At 44.1% G+C, this 17,678-nt stretch overlaps 1 protein-coding gene across 1 annotated transcript in view; it reads right to left on the reverse strand.

Moving 5' to 3' along the window:
- PKD1L3 (polycystin 1 like 3, transient receptor potential channel interacting) overlaps positions 1–17,678 on the reverse strand; it is a 67,793-nt gene that overhangs the window by 36,112 nt on the left and 14,003 nt on the right. Inside the window, 11 exon segments of the mRNA XM_054711089.1 lie at positions 954–1,132; positions 1,402–1,503; positions 2,430–2,660; positions 5,042–5,235; positions 7,786–8,017; positions 8,462–8,590; positions 9,618–9,744; positions 9,881–10,008; positions 11,290–11,466; positions 14,588–14,692; positions 16,828–17,076. Coding sequence (XP_054567064.1) covers positions 954–1,132; positions 1,402–1,503; positions 2,430–2,660; positions 5,042–5,235; positions 7,786–8,017; positions 8,462–8,590; positions 9,618–9,744; positions 9,881–10,008; positions 11,290–11,466; positions 14,588–14,692; positions 16,828–17,076 — 1,853 coding nt within the window.

Here is a 17,678-nt window from a genome sequence, read left to right on the forward strand (position 1 = left end):
TCCAACGTGGCTGTACCTTTTACACTCCCACCAGTGCTGTGTGAGCGTGCCCCACCCTCTCCCAAACTTGGTTTTGTCAGACTTTTTAACTTTAGTCATGCACTGGGTGTTCAGTGCTATCTCACTGTGGTTTTAATTTGCATTTCCTGATGACTAACCAAGTTGAGCATCTTGTCAAGTGCTTATTATTCGCCTTTGTAAATGAAACTGATTTGTAGATGCCCGATCAGAATGGAAACAGTAAGCAAATGATCAGGCTCTTCCGGCCTCGTGGCTGGTGTATCTAGCCTCGCAGGGCAAGACTGACTTTGGGCAGCTGCATACCCTTTTCAGAGTGGCCGGTATTCAGGAACGGTGCCTCTGAGGACACGAGCCTTGGATCTTTGACTTCATTCCCTTCTTTTTTCCTAACCCCAACAGCCAATAATCTTCACCCGTAATTCATTTCATCATCTTTCTCCCCGCCCCTCCCCTCCTTCTCACGGTGCTGCTGAAGGCAGAGGCAGAACCATCGGGACCCAGCACAGACTCATCACTGAACATCCCTAGGCACACACCACTTCTTCATCCCACCTTTCCTCTCTCCTGAAGCTCTTAATTCTGACCCAATGCACAGAATTCAGGATATAGTTGTTTATTAAATTTACTCTTTGAATATAGTATATTTCATATTAGAGATACCTTTAATTCGTGGTACTTTGGGGCAGTATTTCCTTGTGATTATTTGTTGTACACACCATGACAACATTTAATGAAGAAAAATAAAACATCTATCATTCTTAAATCCACAAAAAATCGTATTGTTCATTTCCACATTGATTTCTAGGGTTTCTTCTTTATAGACAGCTTTGAAATGTAAATCTAACTTGTGACTTCTTGGCTCAAGGTACTGTTGTTATTTAGTGCGATGACAAGCTGAACCCACCACCAGCCAGCGTGAGGCAGGTGCTTACCAGGCAGGGCTGGCACCCGAGTTGTCATGCCAGAGCCGGAGGCTGTGCAGCTCCCCCAGGGAGGACCGGGTGCCGAGCAGGAAGACATCCAGCCCCCCTCGTTCAAAGACTGCCTTCTGGGCGTCCCAGAGGTGATGGGGCTCACTCCGTCCCTCTGACCCGTACAGGGTGACCACCACCTGAGACATGACACAGGACGTCCTAACGTGGCTATTTGGATCTTTGGGTTTACCCCCAAGGAGAAAGACGAAGGCGGAGACACTGGACTGAGATGAAGTCTCTGGGGTCTCAGATAAGGACAGAGGGCTCTTCAGATTTACAGGGCAGGACTAGGAAGTAGCCCTCCGTGATCCCCCGTAAGTGCTACAGGACGCCGGGATATCAGAGTGGATGGTACCTCACGTGGCAGGGGACAGAGCAGTGAGTGAGGGACATTTGTTTCATTAACCTGAGCTGTTGTCGAGGCCCTTCTTCGATATCCAGTGGAGACCTGAATGAGGTAGCGACACTGAGAGCTGGGGTCGTTATCGGCCAGGACAGTGACCTTCACCTGCGGGAAAAGCAGAACAAGAAAATGGGCTGGCCCTTCCTCAGTCTCCTGGAGCTGCTTCCCCCGCTAAGGAGCAGGAGGATGCACGGCTGCAGATCCGGCCATGGTCTGGACAGCAAAGGGAGGTGGAAGAGACCCAGGTTAAGAGATACGGGGGGAGGGCTGAAAGGCCAGGGTTTATGCCTCTAAACTGAAATAGTCAACCACGTCTTGGGCCTCTCAATATTTCCACTTCCCTCCCACCCAGGTAGATAACATACAAAACATCCAATTAAACTTGAATTTCAGACAAACACTGAATAATTTGTGGGCATACTTACACCAAAAATGCATTCACTATTTATGTGAAATTCAAATTTAACTGGGCATCCTGTATTTTTATTTACTAAAACTGGCAATCCTATACCCACGGCAACAAAGAAATGAACATGTTGTAGAATTGCGTTCTACAATTTCCAAATGTAAGAAAACACAAGAGCAAGAAAGAAATAGAACAGAAATTAAGAACAGGCAGCCGTCAAAGCATTTTTTGTTTGTTTCAAAAAAAATTTTACAGGTTTTTTTATATATTGCAATTACATTAAATTATAATTTGACTTACATATAACTTTCATGTGCAATGTATAAAGTGAGATAAACATGCATTTGGTTATAGTTAAATTCTCTACATGTTTTCTTTTGGCCTATTCCTAAATGAATCACATGAGAATTCAACCTTGGCTAAAAGAAAAAAAGGATATAAAGGGTTAAGTTCCTAGGCCTTGAGAGAGTAGATATAAAGAGAAATTTAAGAATACTCGCACTTGAATTTCTCCGCTACCTGGAACCATGGGACCTGCCTCTTTGGATGAAGGTATTTTTTCCCCACCTTCTTCAACATACTCAAGCCGCTGTGGCAAAACTTTCGGAATCAAAAGTCTCCTCACCTTCTGCATATCTGCCTGATCCTTTCTCCTAGCCCACACAAACAGGAGCATGTAGAACCCCAAAAGGCTGGCCAGCAAGGACACCCCAACAGGGTTGCTGGTCACGCGCAGGAATAGCTTGATCGTGTCTTCAACGTTCACTGTCCGGGGCACTATGAAGAAGTCGCTGCCAAAGTAGGTCAGGTGGTTACAGAGGCACTGGGTCCTCACAACTGTGCTCTGTGGCCCGACCTGGAATGGAATCGAGACACTGACGCTGATGAAGGGCCAGCCAGGAAGCATCAGCACAGGCAATTCAGAGCGGGAACAGGACGTCTGGGTCGCTCATTCACTGCTGCTGGCGGTGTAAACGGGCATCACCCATGTGCACAGTGCGTTGGCAACATCTGGTAAAGCTGGAGAAGCACAAACCCTCGGACTCCTGCAGTCCCAGGGCTGTTTGTGTAGCCCAGGGAACTTCACGCACGTGTCCAAGGAGACGTGGAAGAGTGCTGCTGCCAGCACTGCGGAGAACCATGAAATACCGGGAACACCTGTATGTCTACTAACGGCAGAACATACACACAGGTAAGGAGACGAGTAGGGGCAACCGGATGGAATACTACACAACAGTTAAGATGAATATAAACATGGGTCAATGCTGAGTGGAAAACCAAGTTACAGAAGGATATGTACGGTTTGGTGCCATTTGCACAAAGACCAAGACAACACTCATGTATCTGCTTCTGTCAGTGTCCTCACTGGGATGTAAGCTCAGGAGGACACTGTCCCGTCCATCCCTGCATCTCTGGCTCCTGGCCTTGGCCTGGCGAGGATGCTCAATAGCAGATGCTCAATAAATACTTGGTGGAAGGATGAATACACTAAATTTAGGATGGTGGTTACCTTTTGTGGGGAGGAAGGAAATGGAATTGGTGAAGGATATACAGAGCACTTAGATTATTCCTGAGTGTTTTATTATTTCTACAAATCTAAATAAAGTCCTAGTTTTGTAATAAAGCTGAGTGGTGTGTAATGGTTTTTATTATATTACTAGAGGCCCAGTGCACGAAATTCGTGCACGGGTATGGTCCCTAGGTCTGGCAGGCAATTAAGGCCAACCGGGCCTTCCAGCTGCCAACCTAGGCCTTCTTTCTGACTGTCAGCCTGGGCCTCCCTTCCCCAGCTGCTGGCTGCCGGCCAGGGTCTTCCTTCGTTCTGCACCGCCCCCTGGTGGACAACGTACATCATAGCAAAAGTCTTTATTAAGACTTTTCAGTACTACATTTAAATTATCTCCCATGGGGATAATTTGCATATTAGGCTTTTATATATATAGATTCCTTATAACTTTCCATATGTTGTAACATTTCCTCCTAAAAAATTTTTTTTTTAAATGTTACTAAAGCCGAAACCGGTTTGGCTCAGTAGATAGAGCGTCGGTCTGCGGACTTGAGGGTCCCAGGTTCGATTCCGGTGAAGGGCATGTACCTTGGCTGCGGGCACATCCCCAGTAGGGGTTGTGCAAGAGGCAGCTGATCAATGTTTCTCTCTCATCGATGTTTCTAACTCTCTATCCCTCTCTCTTCCTCTCTGTAAAAAATCAATAAAATATATAAAAAAAAAAAAAAAAAGAAGCAGCTAGCCCATTCTTGTACCCCCCAGGCCAGGGACAGGTGGTCACCTTCGTGATACTGCCGACTCCCTGGGGTCTGCCCACTTCACAGTGATCCCGCATTTTCACATAGTGGTTCGGTGAGGTCCTGTCTGATGCAGGTCCTGGTCCCCTTGCACAGAGTGTGTGCAAGGTTCTGGAGATCATGAGGTTGCTCTGAGCCCTCTGAGAAGGTATTGTACTACTGGTCATTTTTAAAAGAAATCATTACTGCAAGGTTCTGGAGATCATGAGGTTGCTCTGAGCCCTCTGAGCGTCCGCAGGCCGACGCTCTATCCACTGAGCCAAACCGGTTTCGGCGGGCTAGCTTCTTTTTAAGTCCAAAAATCCTCTTTTATTTAGCAGAAGTTCATTTCAGTTTACACAAAACACTTAATACTTGCAGGCTTGAACAGCTTCCGTATATTGCTTTTCTTGTTTTACCTGGAACTGTCACGTTCACCGTGGACTAATGCTTGAGAAAGAAATCACAAATACAAAGCACAGCCTGCTCCAAAGAGAGACTCTTGCCCAGCCCACTACACACAACCGTCCTTCTTCCCAGCTGATTTATTTCCCTTCTACTTTTTTTTAATCCTCACCTGAGAATGAATTTTTTTCATGGATTTTTATTGAGAGAGGAAGGGACAGAGGGAGAGGGAGGGAGGGAAGAAGAGAAGAAAGGGGGGGGGGGAAGGGAGGGTGGGAGGGAGAGGGAGAGAAACATTGATATGAGAGAGAAACATTGATTGGTTGCCTTCATACACACCCTGACCAAGGATCGAACCCATAACCTAGGCATGTGCCCTGACCAGGAATCAAACCTGCAACCCTTTGGTGTATGGGGTGAGGTTCCAACCTAGTGAGCCACCCGGCCAGGGCTCCTTCTAGGATTTTGAGGGGAACTGAGGTAACAGACGCACCGTGTTTAATGCCAGCTAAGGTAGGACAGAGGCAGGGAAGCGGCACAGCTTCTTACCTGACATCCGTTGCTCTTCCACGTGCTGTTGTGGCTGTCCCAAAAATAGCACTGAGTGAGGGCAGTGACGATGGAGAACAGGGTGGGAGTCCGCTGAGCATCCTCCTTGCTTTTATTCAACACAGCTGTTATGTAGTAGATGCCGATCCCATACTGCAAACTCCCTGGAGTCAGCACCCATGTATACTCCTCATCTGAGAACAACGGAGAGTGCTTAATTGCATTGCACGTGGGAGAAAAATACTGTTAACCCTTTCTCCTAAAGGGCCTGTTGTTATTTTACTTTACAAAGTAATAAGCTTAGAGTCACAAATGACTTCTTTTAAAAATGACCAGTAATACAATCCAGGGCCCTGGATTACTCCTGTTGCAGTAAAATACATCTTCTTTTGATGAATGAAAATTTAAGCCTAAGGAATTAGACTGTATTAAAAGTTTTAGGAAAATGAAATCATCACACACTGAAATTAGTAGATAGAAGACCCAGGTGAAATTAGTAGATAGAAGACCCAGGTGACATAAGAAACGCAAGGACGAAGTGAGGACAGGAGCAGAGTGGGTCCAGGAAGGAGCCTGGACCGCACGCCAGAGGCCTGATTTCAGGCCTGGCTCTGTCACAGATGGTTGTTAAGCCACCAAATCTCTACTTTTCTTTCTTTTTTTTTTTTTCTCTCTACTTTTCTTATCTTTCAAACAAGGAATCTAAACGAAAGAATCTCCAAGATTTCTCCCAGCTCCAAATGACACGAGATTACTGCTGAGATCAGCCAGAAGCAGGGAGTGCATGTTCTGACTTGGGAAACAGCCTGTTGGTAACGCAGACAGGGCTTCGTAGCTGGCATCCAGCATGGACAGCTGCTGCTCAGGGGCTTTGTCTAAAGGGAACGGTCACTTACAAAGTGATTGTGTCTATTAGCGAGGCCTAAGCGAGAGCAAGAAAAAGCTCGTTCAATACGGGTCAATTGTCATGAGAGAGACTACAACATGCTTTATCCATTCTGATTATTTTCCCCAACATCTTTTAAGGCAAAGGGTAGCTCTTTAGTAAGACTTTTCAGTACTACATTTAAAGTTCTTTGGTCAAGTATATTCCAGGCACTATTTATATATCTCAGAAATCCTTAACTATTTATTTATATATGTCTGAGAAACTCTTAACTCTTCTAAACTACAACATAGTCATTCTGATCTTACACCAAGACTTACTGAGATATTTCCAGGGATTATCTAAATCTAAGATTAGAAATTAAGTTGAAATATAGGTGATATATTACATATATATATATATATATATATACACACATATATATATATATATACATACATATTCATCTATACATATAACATTTGAGATACATTATGACCCATTGTGCTGGAACTTTACTTCTGCAGAAGTCTCAACATCTATATATATAAAAAGCTAAGTGACTGTCCAACCGTCCGCCTAGCTGGTACCTATGATGCGCACTGACCACCAGGGGGCAGACGCTCAACGCAGGAGCTGCTGAGCTGCAGTGACTTGGCAGCGGTGGTTCTTGGGTGATGCACCCCGGAACCAGAGAGGAGGGAGCCCGATTCCTCGCCAGGGCCGCGCGATTCCACCTTTGGCCGTGGGTTGCGTTGTTGCTGGGGCACTGTCGGCCCCGAATCTGGTTTACTGCTGAGCTGTGGTGACTTGGCAGCGGTGGTTCTCCAGTGACCTAATTTCCTTCCAATGTGCATGAATCTGTGCACCGGGCCACTAGTTTTTTTAAAATATATTTTATTGATTTTTACAGAGAGGAAGGGAGAGGGATAGAGAGTTAGAAACATCGATGAGAGAGAAACATCGATAAACTGCCTCTTGCACATCCCCCACTGGGGATGTGCCCGCAACCGAGGTACATGCCCTTGACCGGAATTGAACCTGGGACCTTTCAGTCCGCAGGCCGATGCTCTATCCACTGAGCCAAACCGGTTTTGGCAAGGGCCACTAGTTTTATTATGAAAATTTTCAACCACATAGAAAGTTGAGAGAATTTTACAGGAACATCCATAAAATCATAACCAGATTCTATAATTAACATTTACTAAATTTGCTTTATCACATAAATATCCTTCTACCTATACCACAATCCATCTTTTAAAAAATGTATTTCATGCCCTGGCTGGTTTGGCTCAGTGGATAGAGAATCAGCCCGTGGAATGAAGGATTGCGGGTTCGATTCTGGTCAAAGACACGTATCTTGATTGGTTGGCAAGCTCTATCCCCGGCCCTTGTCGGGGCATGTGCAGGAGGCAACCAATCGATGTGTCTTTCTCACATCGATGTTTCTTTCTCTCTGTCTCTCCCCCTCTCTTCCATGCTCTCTAAATATCAATGGAAAAATATCATTGGTTGAGGATTAAAAAAATAAAATAAAATAAATGCATTTCATGGTCACATGTTATCTATACATGTGATAAAAGTACATAGGACTAAACACAAACACAGGAGTGCTTGTAAAGTAGTGGAATCTGAACAAGATCAGTGCATGGGATCAATGTCATTTCCTCATTGCACTATAGGTAAGAAGATATTAGCCTTAGGAGAAACTGGGTGACAAGTATATAAGATCTGTTTTTATTTCTTACAATCGCATGTGAATATACAATTATCTAAAAAAAAGAAAAAGTTAATTTAAAAAGAAAAGCTTGTTTAATGCTCCACAGCACAGCATTGCAAAGTGCTGTGGTCAACTGCTGACACCTGAGAGGGGTCTTACCTTTCTGCTGCACCTGCGTCTTTGGCAGCGTCATGTTCAGGTGGAAGTAAGTGTGGTTAGGCTGATACTCGAACCCCAAGTAGAGTGTCATTGAAACAGGACTTTCCGGCTCTATGCACACGATCAGGGATTTCTCCAGGGAAGTGACGTTCACTGTGATGGTAAAATAGTCCGTACTCATGTTGACGCTGGTGGGGTGGGTTTCCATGCTTGCATTTCTCCAGAGCATGATCTAGAATGAGAGACCAATGATATTTTTCCATTGATATTTAGAGAGCATGGAGAGAGGGGGAGAGACAGGGAGAAAGAAACATCGATGTGAGAAAGACACATCGATTGGTTGCCTCCTGCACGTCACTCTTCAAATTTAAGATGGCCCATTGACTGACGCCTGTCAGTCTCCTTTATAGGGATAATGGGACGAAACTTCCTAAGTCTTCCTCTTTGAATTTTAGTAGGTAACACAGTGTCAGGGGTTGAGGAAGGGTAATAGGCTAAGACCTAAAATGACTTCTCCTAAGGAGAAGTTTGTACGAGTCACTAAGTAAAGGTGTTAACGAAACAATGTCACTCCCATGAATCTCCAATGACTTCCTTCATGGTGTTGCTGCCTTATATGCTTTTCTGCAGGAATTCCTAGTCCCTTTCATTTTATTTCCTAATAATCAAGTCATACCTCAATATCCTCCATTAAGTCACGGACTCGGAGCAATTTATGATTAGAACTTAGTACCACACTTCCGACGCTTCCAACAATGTTCTTGTCATCAAAATCCTTGAAGGGATTGAAAGCTAGTCCTGTTATCTAGAGACAAGAAAACTCCAGTTTCAGCCATTACCAAAATATTTATAAATAACACCCGGGTACATAATAAGGTAATCAGATACCATAAATTAAATGTTGGGATTTTCCCCCTTGCTAATATCTCAAATGAAATATCTCTCATTATAAGACTAAAGGCCCGGTGCATGAAATGCATGCATTTGGGGGCTAGGGGTGGGGGTGGTGGCTCAGCCTGGCTTGTGCCCTCTTGCAGTTTGGGAGCTCCTGGGGGATGTCTGACAGATGGCTTAGGCCCACTTCCCAAGCCGGCAGTTGAACATCCTTAGCACTGCCGTGGAGGTGGGAGAGGCTCCCGCCACCGCTGCTGGGCTCACCAGCCATGAGCCCAGCTTCTGGCTGAGTGGCGCTCCCCCTATGAGAGCGCACTGACCACCAGGGGACAGCTCCTGAGTTGAGCGTCTGCCCCCTGGTGGTCAGTGCGTGTCATAGCGACCGGTCGTTCTGCCATTCAATCGATTTGCATATTAGCCTTTTATTATATAGGATCATATGAGAAAGAATTAATTAGTTAAAGATGAGTCATTTACTGTGACCCTCAGAATTATTATTATTTTTACATCTTTATACCTAGAGGATTCATTTTACTAGGAAGTAAGTATTCTGTTCTTCAGGATAAGGCAGCAATCCTACTTCTGTTTGTTAGGTAATTGCTGAAAAAAAATACAATATGCTGATATGACTAGGTTGGTATATTGAGTCAGTGATTATTCAGATATTCCCAGCTTTGTATAAATAGTGAAGAGTTGAATGAATTCACATCATAACACAGAAATTTAGTTAAATCCAGAAGCTTGTTTAATGCTCCCCATTCTATCCTGGATCATTTTCAGAGGCTTTCAATCCTGCCAGTGTAAAACAGAAATTAACAGCACACAACCTTCTCTCGTTTGGTCTGTGAGCTTACATTTCATGGTGCATTCTTGTCACCCAAATGCCTACAGCCACCAAATCTCACTTTTATTCTGGTCAGAATCAACTTCACACTCACTTGAACATTAACTCCTGGGTGTTTATTCAAGAGCTCCTCCAGAGCCGAAGCTGATGGGAAGGCTAACCGCATGGGTGCTGGGTATCCGAGAGTGTAAGAGCTCAGAGGCAAAGTTGATATGTTTTGGCTAATGAAACAGAAGTGAAATGGGAATCGATCTATGTATGTTCTCTAAAGGTCAAAAACCTAACATGAAACTCTCCTTCCCTCCCTCCCTTCCTCCCTCACTCCCTCCCTCCCTCCCTCCCTCTTTCCCACGTTACCTGCTCAACATCAGGGTAGCAATGGAAGAGATCAAAGTCACCGAAGACTCAGAAAATGGATGCTGCTGTAGAAATGTTTCCTGGATCTTCCCAAGGGCCATCAAGGACTTTTCCAGAATATTTTCTACCTGCATTTAGAGGGAAATATCATGTGACTTGTGTAACCTCAGGGTATTGTGTTAGTGAAATGATGATTTTGAGGGTGTTGGAAGGGGAACAGGGATCTTGACAAGGATGTAATGGGAGGTGACATTCATTGGAGAACCCATAGGAAGTACCTGTAGTCTGGCTAAAGAGTCATCATCCTCTGTGTCACTAAGAGGGCCCCCCAAAGAAATATGTACATGATATAAGCTGCCCTAGATCTGCTTATGATAGGGTTTTTTTATATTTAAAAAGAGCTTTATTATAATGAAATTCACACATACAGTTCACCCATTTTGAGTATACAATTCAAAGGTTTTTTTTGTAAACTCACAGGGTTGTGCAACTAGAACCATGATCTAATTTTAGAATATTTTTATCTCTCATAAAATAAACCCAGGACCCAGTAGCAGTCACTGTCCATTCTTCTGTCCCTATCTCCTCAATCCCTAGGTGACCACTCATCTACAGTGTGTAGATTTGCCTCTCCTGGACATTTCATATAAGTGGAATCATAATATATGGTCTTTTGTGATTGGCTTCTTCACTTGTCATAATACTTTCAAGGTTCATCCATGTTGTAGTATGTAGCAGTACTTCATTCATTTTTGTTGCCGAATAATATTCCATTTTATGGACATACCACTTTTTATTTATCCATTCATCAGATCATGGACATCTGGGTTGTTTCCACTTTTTTGCTATTTGACCATTTGAATAATACTGCTATGAACATGATTGTACAAGTTTCAGGTGGACATATGTGGATCTATTCCATGGAGTAGAATTACTAGGTCACATGGTAATTATATTTTTAACACTTTGGGGGAACTGACAAACTGCTTTGCAAAGCACTGTATCATCTTACAATCTAACACTGTATGTATGAAGGTTCCATTTTCTCTGCCTCCTTGCCCAGACTTGTTATTAGGTGTGAAGTGGTAGCTCATTGCGGTTTGATTTGCATTTCCCTAGTGACTAATAATGTCGAACATTTTCCCATGGGCACAGCAAATATGATTTACTGAGTGCTAACTGTGTGCCAAGCACGTCACTAAGGTCTTTTCACCAGATGACAGCATTAGGCAGGCTGGGCTCACTGGGGTAGAGAGGAGGACCCAGAGCAGGATCCACAAAGCAGGGTCTTCAGTGCTGCAGACTGAGCTGGGCGCTGTTAGAGTCCAGGGAGAGGCTGTGCGAGACCTGGACCTGTCAAGACTGAACGTTTCCAAGGAGAGTTGGCCAGGGCCATGTACCACACCCACCTGCTCAATGTCATGCTTGGATCTTGGCCCACTGGCTGCGTCAGCTTTCACTACACTGTTGAGGGAGCGAGCGAGGCAGACCGCCCCAGGGATGTGAAAGCCCAGAGTGCTGCTGTTCTGAAATGGGCTTTTCAGTAATTGGCCGCTCGGGTAAATCAGGGAGTCGACAACACAGACCTGGGAATTTTGAAAAGCAAACATACATTCCTGAACTGTTCATGACTGTTTTACATTTGTGTTCTTCTGATAAGGAGTTCAGTGTTCTTTACACATTTCAAATACATTTTCATAAGAAGCAATGCTACACTGTGGCAGGGAAGGAAAATATACTATTCCATATCACCTATGGGGAGGATTTGTATTTCAGGTTGCTCTAAGCAAATGACATAACCCTTTCTGAGTGGTAAGAGGACCAAATATATAATTAATACAACTCAGCTTGAGAGAGGAATGCAGAAGAAGAGAAGAGCGCTGACTGAAGTACTGCGCAGGCTGTCCCTTTGTATCTAGGGCCTCAAAAGCATTCAAGGCAGACTTGACGTGGAGATCAAGGAGAACTTCTAACTGAAACAGAAAACACCAACTCTCCTTTCTGCAGGCTGCCCTCAGGGAAACAAGTCAACCGATCAACTATTTACTGATCAGTCACTGCAAGTACTACTACTTCTGTTTTGAAATGTTCTTTATTTTCAAAGTTACATTTATTAAAAACTGCAAAAGAAAATATCCTATCCTATATAATAAAAGGGTAATATGCAAATTGACCAAACGGTGGAATGACAGGTTGCTATGATATGCACTGACCACCAGGGGGCAGACACTCAACGCAGGACAGTGATGGCGAACCTATGACACGCATGTCAGCACTGACACGCATAGCCATTTCTGATGACACGTGGCCGCATGCCGAGGATGAGGATGAAACATTTGCTGCTCCCGAGGATGAAACATTTGCGACTAGAGTCTTGGGGTTAGTTTTTTCCTCAAAGTGACACACTACCCGAGTTATGCTCAGTTTTTTGGCGAAGTTTGACACACCAAGCTCAAAAGGTTGCCCATCACTGACGTAGGAGCTGCCCCCTGGTGGTCAGTGCACTCCCACAGGGGGAGCGCTGCTCAGCCAGAAGCCGAGCCGGCTAGTGCAGCTGTGGTGGCAGGAGCCTCTCCCGCCTCTGAAGCAGTGCTAAGGAGCAGCGAGAAGGCGGGTGGTAAGGAGTCAGGGCTCCTGGACTGCAAGAGGGATGTCTGACTGCTGGCTTAGGCCCTAAGCCGGCAGGTGAACATTCCCGAGGGGTCCTGGACTGCAAGAGGGGGCAGGCTGGGCTGAGGGACCCCCCAGAGTGCACGAATTTTTGTGCACCAGGCCTCTAGTATGAAAATAAAAATAACAAAAGTAAGTATAAAAAAAATAAATGAAGTTAAGCCCTAGCTGGCTGGCTTAGTTGGTTGGGGAGTTGTCCTGTACACCAAAAGGTGATGGGTTCGATTTCTGGTCAGGGCACATACCTAATTTGTGGGTTCGATCCCCAGTCGGGGCTTGTGCAGGAGGCAACCTATTGATGTGTTTCTCTCATATCAATATTTCTGTCTTTTCCTTTCTCTTCCACTCTCTCTAAAAGTCAATGGAAAAATATCATTGGGTGAGGATTTAAAAATAAATAAGTAAACAAGTAAATAAAGCTAAAAATAAGACATGAACACAAAATATTTGCAACATATATAACAAAAGGTTAATATCAATAATAAATAAGCTCTCTTACAAAGAGACAAGCAATCCAATGGAGGATGTTAAACCTCCTTAGTAATCAATAAAATGCTTCTTTTTTTTTTTTTGCCTTTGAAATTGGCAAAAATGAAAGTGTGGGGGAACGGTTGGTGAGAATGTAAAATGGTTTCTTTTAGGAGGGGAGGGTAATTTTATCATCTATTGAAAATGAAAAGCCCATCAGTTCTATTTCTAGCACTCCATCCCACAGAAATGTCTGCAGGAGTTCTGAAGGATGGAGGTATAAGGATGTCCATGGATGGCTATTTGCAAGGGTAAAATATCCAAACAAACATTAAGAATAAGGAGTTCACTTTTGTGTACTGACATGAAAAGATATCCTGACTCAGCACTGAGTAAAACAAACAAGGGTCCGAAAAATTTGTCGACTTTAACCCCATTTTTATTAAAACAAAACAAACCAACAAACTGTGGATGCATCAAAAATGTTTGGAAGCTTATGCACAGCAAATCAAGATTAATTTAATAACAGTGATTACATCTAGAGAATGCTTTTTATTTTATGGTGCTTTTGTTCTAATTTTCCCAAATAAACCAATACAGGTTGCATTTATGTACTTATTGCAATATTTGAAAATACAGAAAATGGAAAAAAGAAAATTAAAATCCTCACTAATCCGACCGCCTTAATTGATGTGTAGGGAGTGAAGGAGGCATGAATAATTATGAGGAAGTCACATTGGCAAATGTGGTTGCAACAAAGGCAGATATCACGGAGGCACGGAGTTTGGATATCTGTTTCAAGGCTGCTCTCTGCTATGGCAAGACATGGATCTGTCTTTGCTCCTGTGATTTCTCCTGACACATATATCAGAAAAGCAGTGATGTGATAAATGAGAATGTCACCACTTATCCAGTTTTTTAACAATCTTCAGATTTTTTTTTTATAAGAGAGTTTATTTAGAAAGCCACAGAGGTGGAAGGAATGGGCTATGGAAGTAATGGGCTCAAGAAACAAGTTACAGAGGCAAAGAAGGGACCTTGAAGCTTGAGAGTCAAGGAAAATGCACCTGGGTGGTGGTGGTGGTGCGGGGGGGGGGGGGGGGGGGGGGGAAGCTCGGGCATGCTCCATAGAGAAAGCTGCCTTAACATATATAATTTTTAAATGTATTGATTTTAGAGAGAGAGGAGAGAGAGAGAGAGACAGAGAGAGAGAGAGAGAGAGAGAGAGACAGAGAGAGAGAGACAGTGACTTGTTGTTTCCTTTATTTATACATTCATTGCTTGTTTCTTGTATGTGTCCTGATGGGGGATCAAACCCACAACCTTGGGGTATTGGGACGACACTCTAACCAACTGAGCTACCCAGCGAGGGCACAATCTTCAAATTTAAAGGTACAAATACACATGCTAATATTTCCATTGAGTCTCCACAAAGTATTTTATAATGTTACAGTCCGTACAGGGTACAATTTCCAGATTATACATTTTCTATTTTATTATACGTTTTCTCCTTTTCTGTTTTTCACTTTCCCCTTTCTCACATCTAGTTCCCTCCCAGCCTCTGCTTACCTGCACTGACTCGGAAAATCCTGGGATAATGGCTGTCAGTTTCTGGAGCACCTCACAAGCTTTCTGAATCGCTTTGCTGAAGTTGCATGCCATTTCATCTGTGACCTATTGGGAACAAAGGTTTTTGTCAAAAATTACTTGCATATAATTACTGTACTTTAGTAGTCTGAGACATTGTTTTAATGAGAGTTGACCTTTGATGACATTATAGGCTCTATGAATCACAGGCTTTGCATAACATTTATTGCTTTCAGAGGCTTTTCTGCAAATAGAATTTTCACCTCTTCATACAGAAAATGGATAAGAGGTCATACACGGATTGCTCCAAGGACAAGTGAGTCTGAAAATAAGATTTGCAAGAGTAAGCTTAAGGCTATGGCCATGATCAAAAGTGTGGCAAACCTGGAATTCAAAACAACAAAACTTTTCTATTCAGAAGTGTGTTTATCCCCTCAGGTTTCCCACGGTAATTCCCTCAACCCCAGAGTTCACGTTCAAGAGGGAAGTCCTTGAAATACCACACGGCAGGAGCCGGGAGCCGGGAGGCAGAAACCTGAGAAAACAAACAAGCCCAGGACACTGGACATGGCCCCAAAGCGTAAGAGGCTACTTGTTTTGAACCGGAAGTCCAACCTGAGACAATCTGCTTACACCAACTACGTGGTCCGAATTCTACAGAACACCCCACTCACAGCTTAGTTCAATCAAGTATTCAGTAAGTCCTTATTAAGTGCCTACTGTGTACTCTGGGCTCAAGGACTGGAGCAGTTCAAGTCAGTTCAGACCCCGCCCTCACGGGCCATGCAATTGAATAGGGTTATTCCTGATTCACAGGGTGGTAGGGGGTTGGGTCAGTTACAGAGAGATCTCAGAACTGAGGCCTGCACAATTTTGGTTTTACGCTGTGGGACTGAGATGTGAGTGAGAAGGAGGGAAGGTAAGGGAAACACAGGTGCCACGCGGCTGCACATCTGCCTGCTGGTCAGGCTGTTCTCAGCGTCATTCCAGCTGCAGCCTTCTCTGATATTTCAGAGCAGAACGCGTACCCTGGGCTGAGCCATGGCAGACCTCACCACTTACTGAGCCTTTCTTTAATGTCTCTTCATCAAGCCTTAGAGTGGTTTCCTGAACTGACTCAGAAAAACTAGAAGTTTTGTACAGCTTTGGTTAGATTTACTCCTAGGTACTTGCTATTATATTTTTTTTTAAAAAATCTAATTTTCTAACTGATAGTTGCTGATATGCAATAATATAATTAATTTAGTATATACTGATCTGATATTCAGTAACATCTCTAAATTCTCTTGATATTTCTAATAATTTGTCTGTAGACTCTTCGGATATTCTATCCTTCAAATTTCTCTCTATTTAAGGAGAGCAAACACTCTTTGTTTAAGCTGCTGTAGATCACAGAACACAATGCTGACTGAGACAACAGTGAACATCTAGTTTCCGTTACCACTGACAGCAGATCCAGAGAAAACAGGATTCCTTTCTAACAGGAAAATGTTAGATGGCATATAGGCAGGGCTTGTGTTTTAAAAACCCCAAAACAACAGGGAGAAGCAGGATGATTTTCTTCAGTCAACACTGTTATTCCCTCCCCCCCCCCCCCGTTTGTCTGGAAGGGGAACAAAGGTGAAAGGAGAGCTGAGAGGTGAGCTGGAGAAGGTGTCGAGGGGTTTGCTGCTGCTAAGACAGTGGGGCAGGCCAACAAGGGGTCCTCCCCACCGAAGCACTAATATAACAGCATTATGTAATAAGGCCGTAAATACTGAAATAGGCAGAAGGCCCCGTGTGGAGTGTTTTCATGGACTGGCTTTGGTTTTGCTTTTAGTCAGGATACAAGCCTGTATGTCAGGCATTCCGAGGTATATTCTGCTCAGGGGTAAAGGGTGAACGAGGCTCCTTCCTAGCATCACTATTCCTGGAACGTCACCAAAATAGAAGGAAAGAGTAAAAGTGCTGTTTCCAGCCCAGCCAGTGTGGCTCAGTGGTTGAGCATCGACCTATGAACCAGGAGGTCAGGGCTCAATTCCTGGTCAGGGCACATGCCCGGGTTTTGGGCTCCATCCCCAGCGGTGGATGTGCAAGAGGCAGCCGATCAATGACTCTCTTTTTCATCATGGATGTTTCTATCTCTCCCTTCCTCTCTGAAATCAATAAAAAAAATATTTTTTAAAAGTGCTATTTCCATGTAATGGAAGTACCCAGTTGTGACTTCCACGTTCCTCACTTACCTGATGGGATGCGTTCTGAAACGATGCTTGCAGGTGAGTGGTGGAGCCGTCTGGATGTGAGTCCTCTTCGGGGCTTGAAGTTACTTCCACCAGAGCCGCTCCAGCCTGTGTTACAGACGCAGGCCTGGGGAGCTCTGCCGTCGCAGGGCGTGGCTGGCCGGTAGGCACAGGTGTGACTGACAGTCCCTGCGGTGTGACTGTGGGTAGGACTGAAGGAAACGGGCTGACAGAATGGCACAGGGTCTTGGACTAAAAGATAAAAATATATAAAAGGAAAAGGCTAAATCTGATTTTAACCAAATAATGAAAATTAGGCGGTGTCTCCAAAATTGCTTTGGAACTCGCAGGGCCCTGAGATATGAATAAACTTTTCTCTCAAAAAGACCCTGTGCTCACGTAGTTTGGAGGAGGTGGCATATGATATTACCCTCTTTGAGAAGCACAATTTCCCGTGTGCATTTATTGTCAACAAATTATAATGAAACAGCTACCATGTGCTAAGCATGGGGAAGTGAGGGTACAGCAACGAACAACGTGAGCCAAGTTCTTGCCCTCACTGAGTGTCCACGTTAGTGGTGGAGACAGAGAGACACATTACATCACGTGGTCACTAACGCATGTCGGATGTCAAGAAAGGGCATTTTTGCTGAGAATAAAGCGCTGTCAGTATTCCGGAGGAGGGTATTAAGAAGTGCAAGAGCCCTGAGGCCACAGCCTGCTGTTTGTTTGCGGAAGAACTAAAAGGCTCGCTGAGCAAAAATGGTAGGAGGGGAGGTAAAAAAAGATCCAGGGGGTGGTGTGGGAATGAGGGAAGGGGGTTGGAGAGCAGGTCCTATGTCAGGAAATTGAGA

The sequence above is a fragment of the Eptesicus fuscus genome, chromosome 21 (genome assembly GCF_027574615.1).
Source record: "Eptesicus fuscus isolate TK198812 chromosome 21, DD_ASM_mEF_20220401, whole genome shotgun sequence".
Classification (NCBI taxonomy): Eukaryota; Metazoa; Chordata; class Mammalia; order Chiroptera; family Vespertilionidae; genus Eptesicus; species Eptesicus fuscus.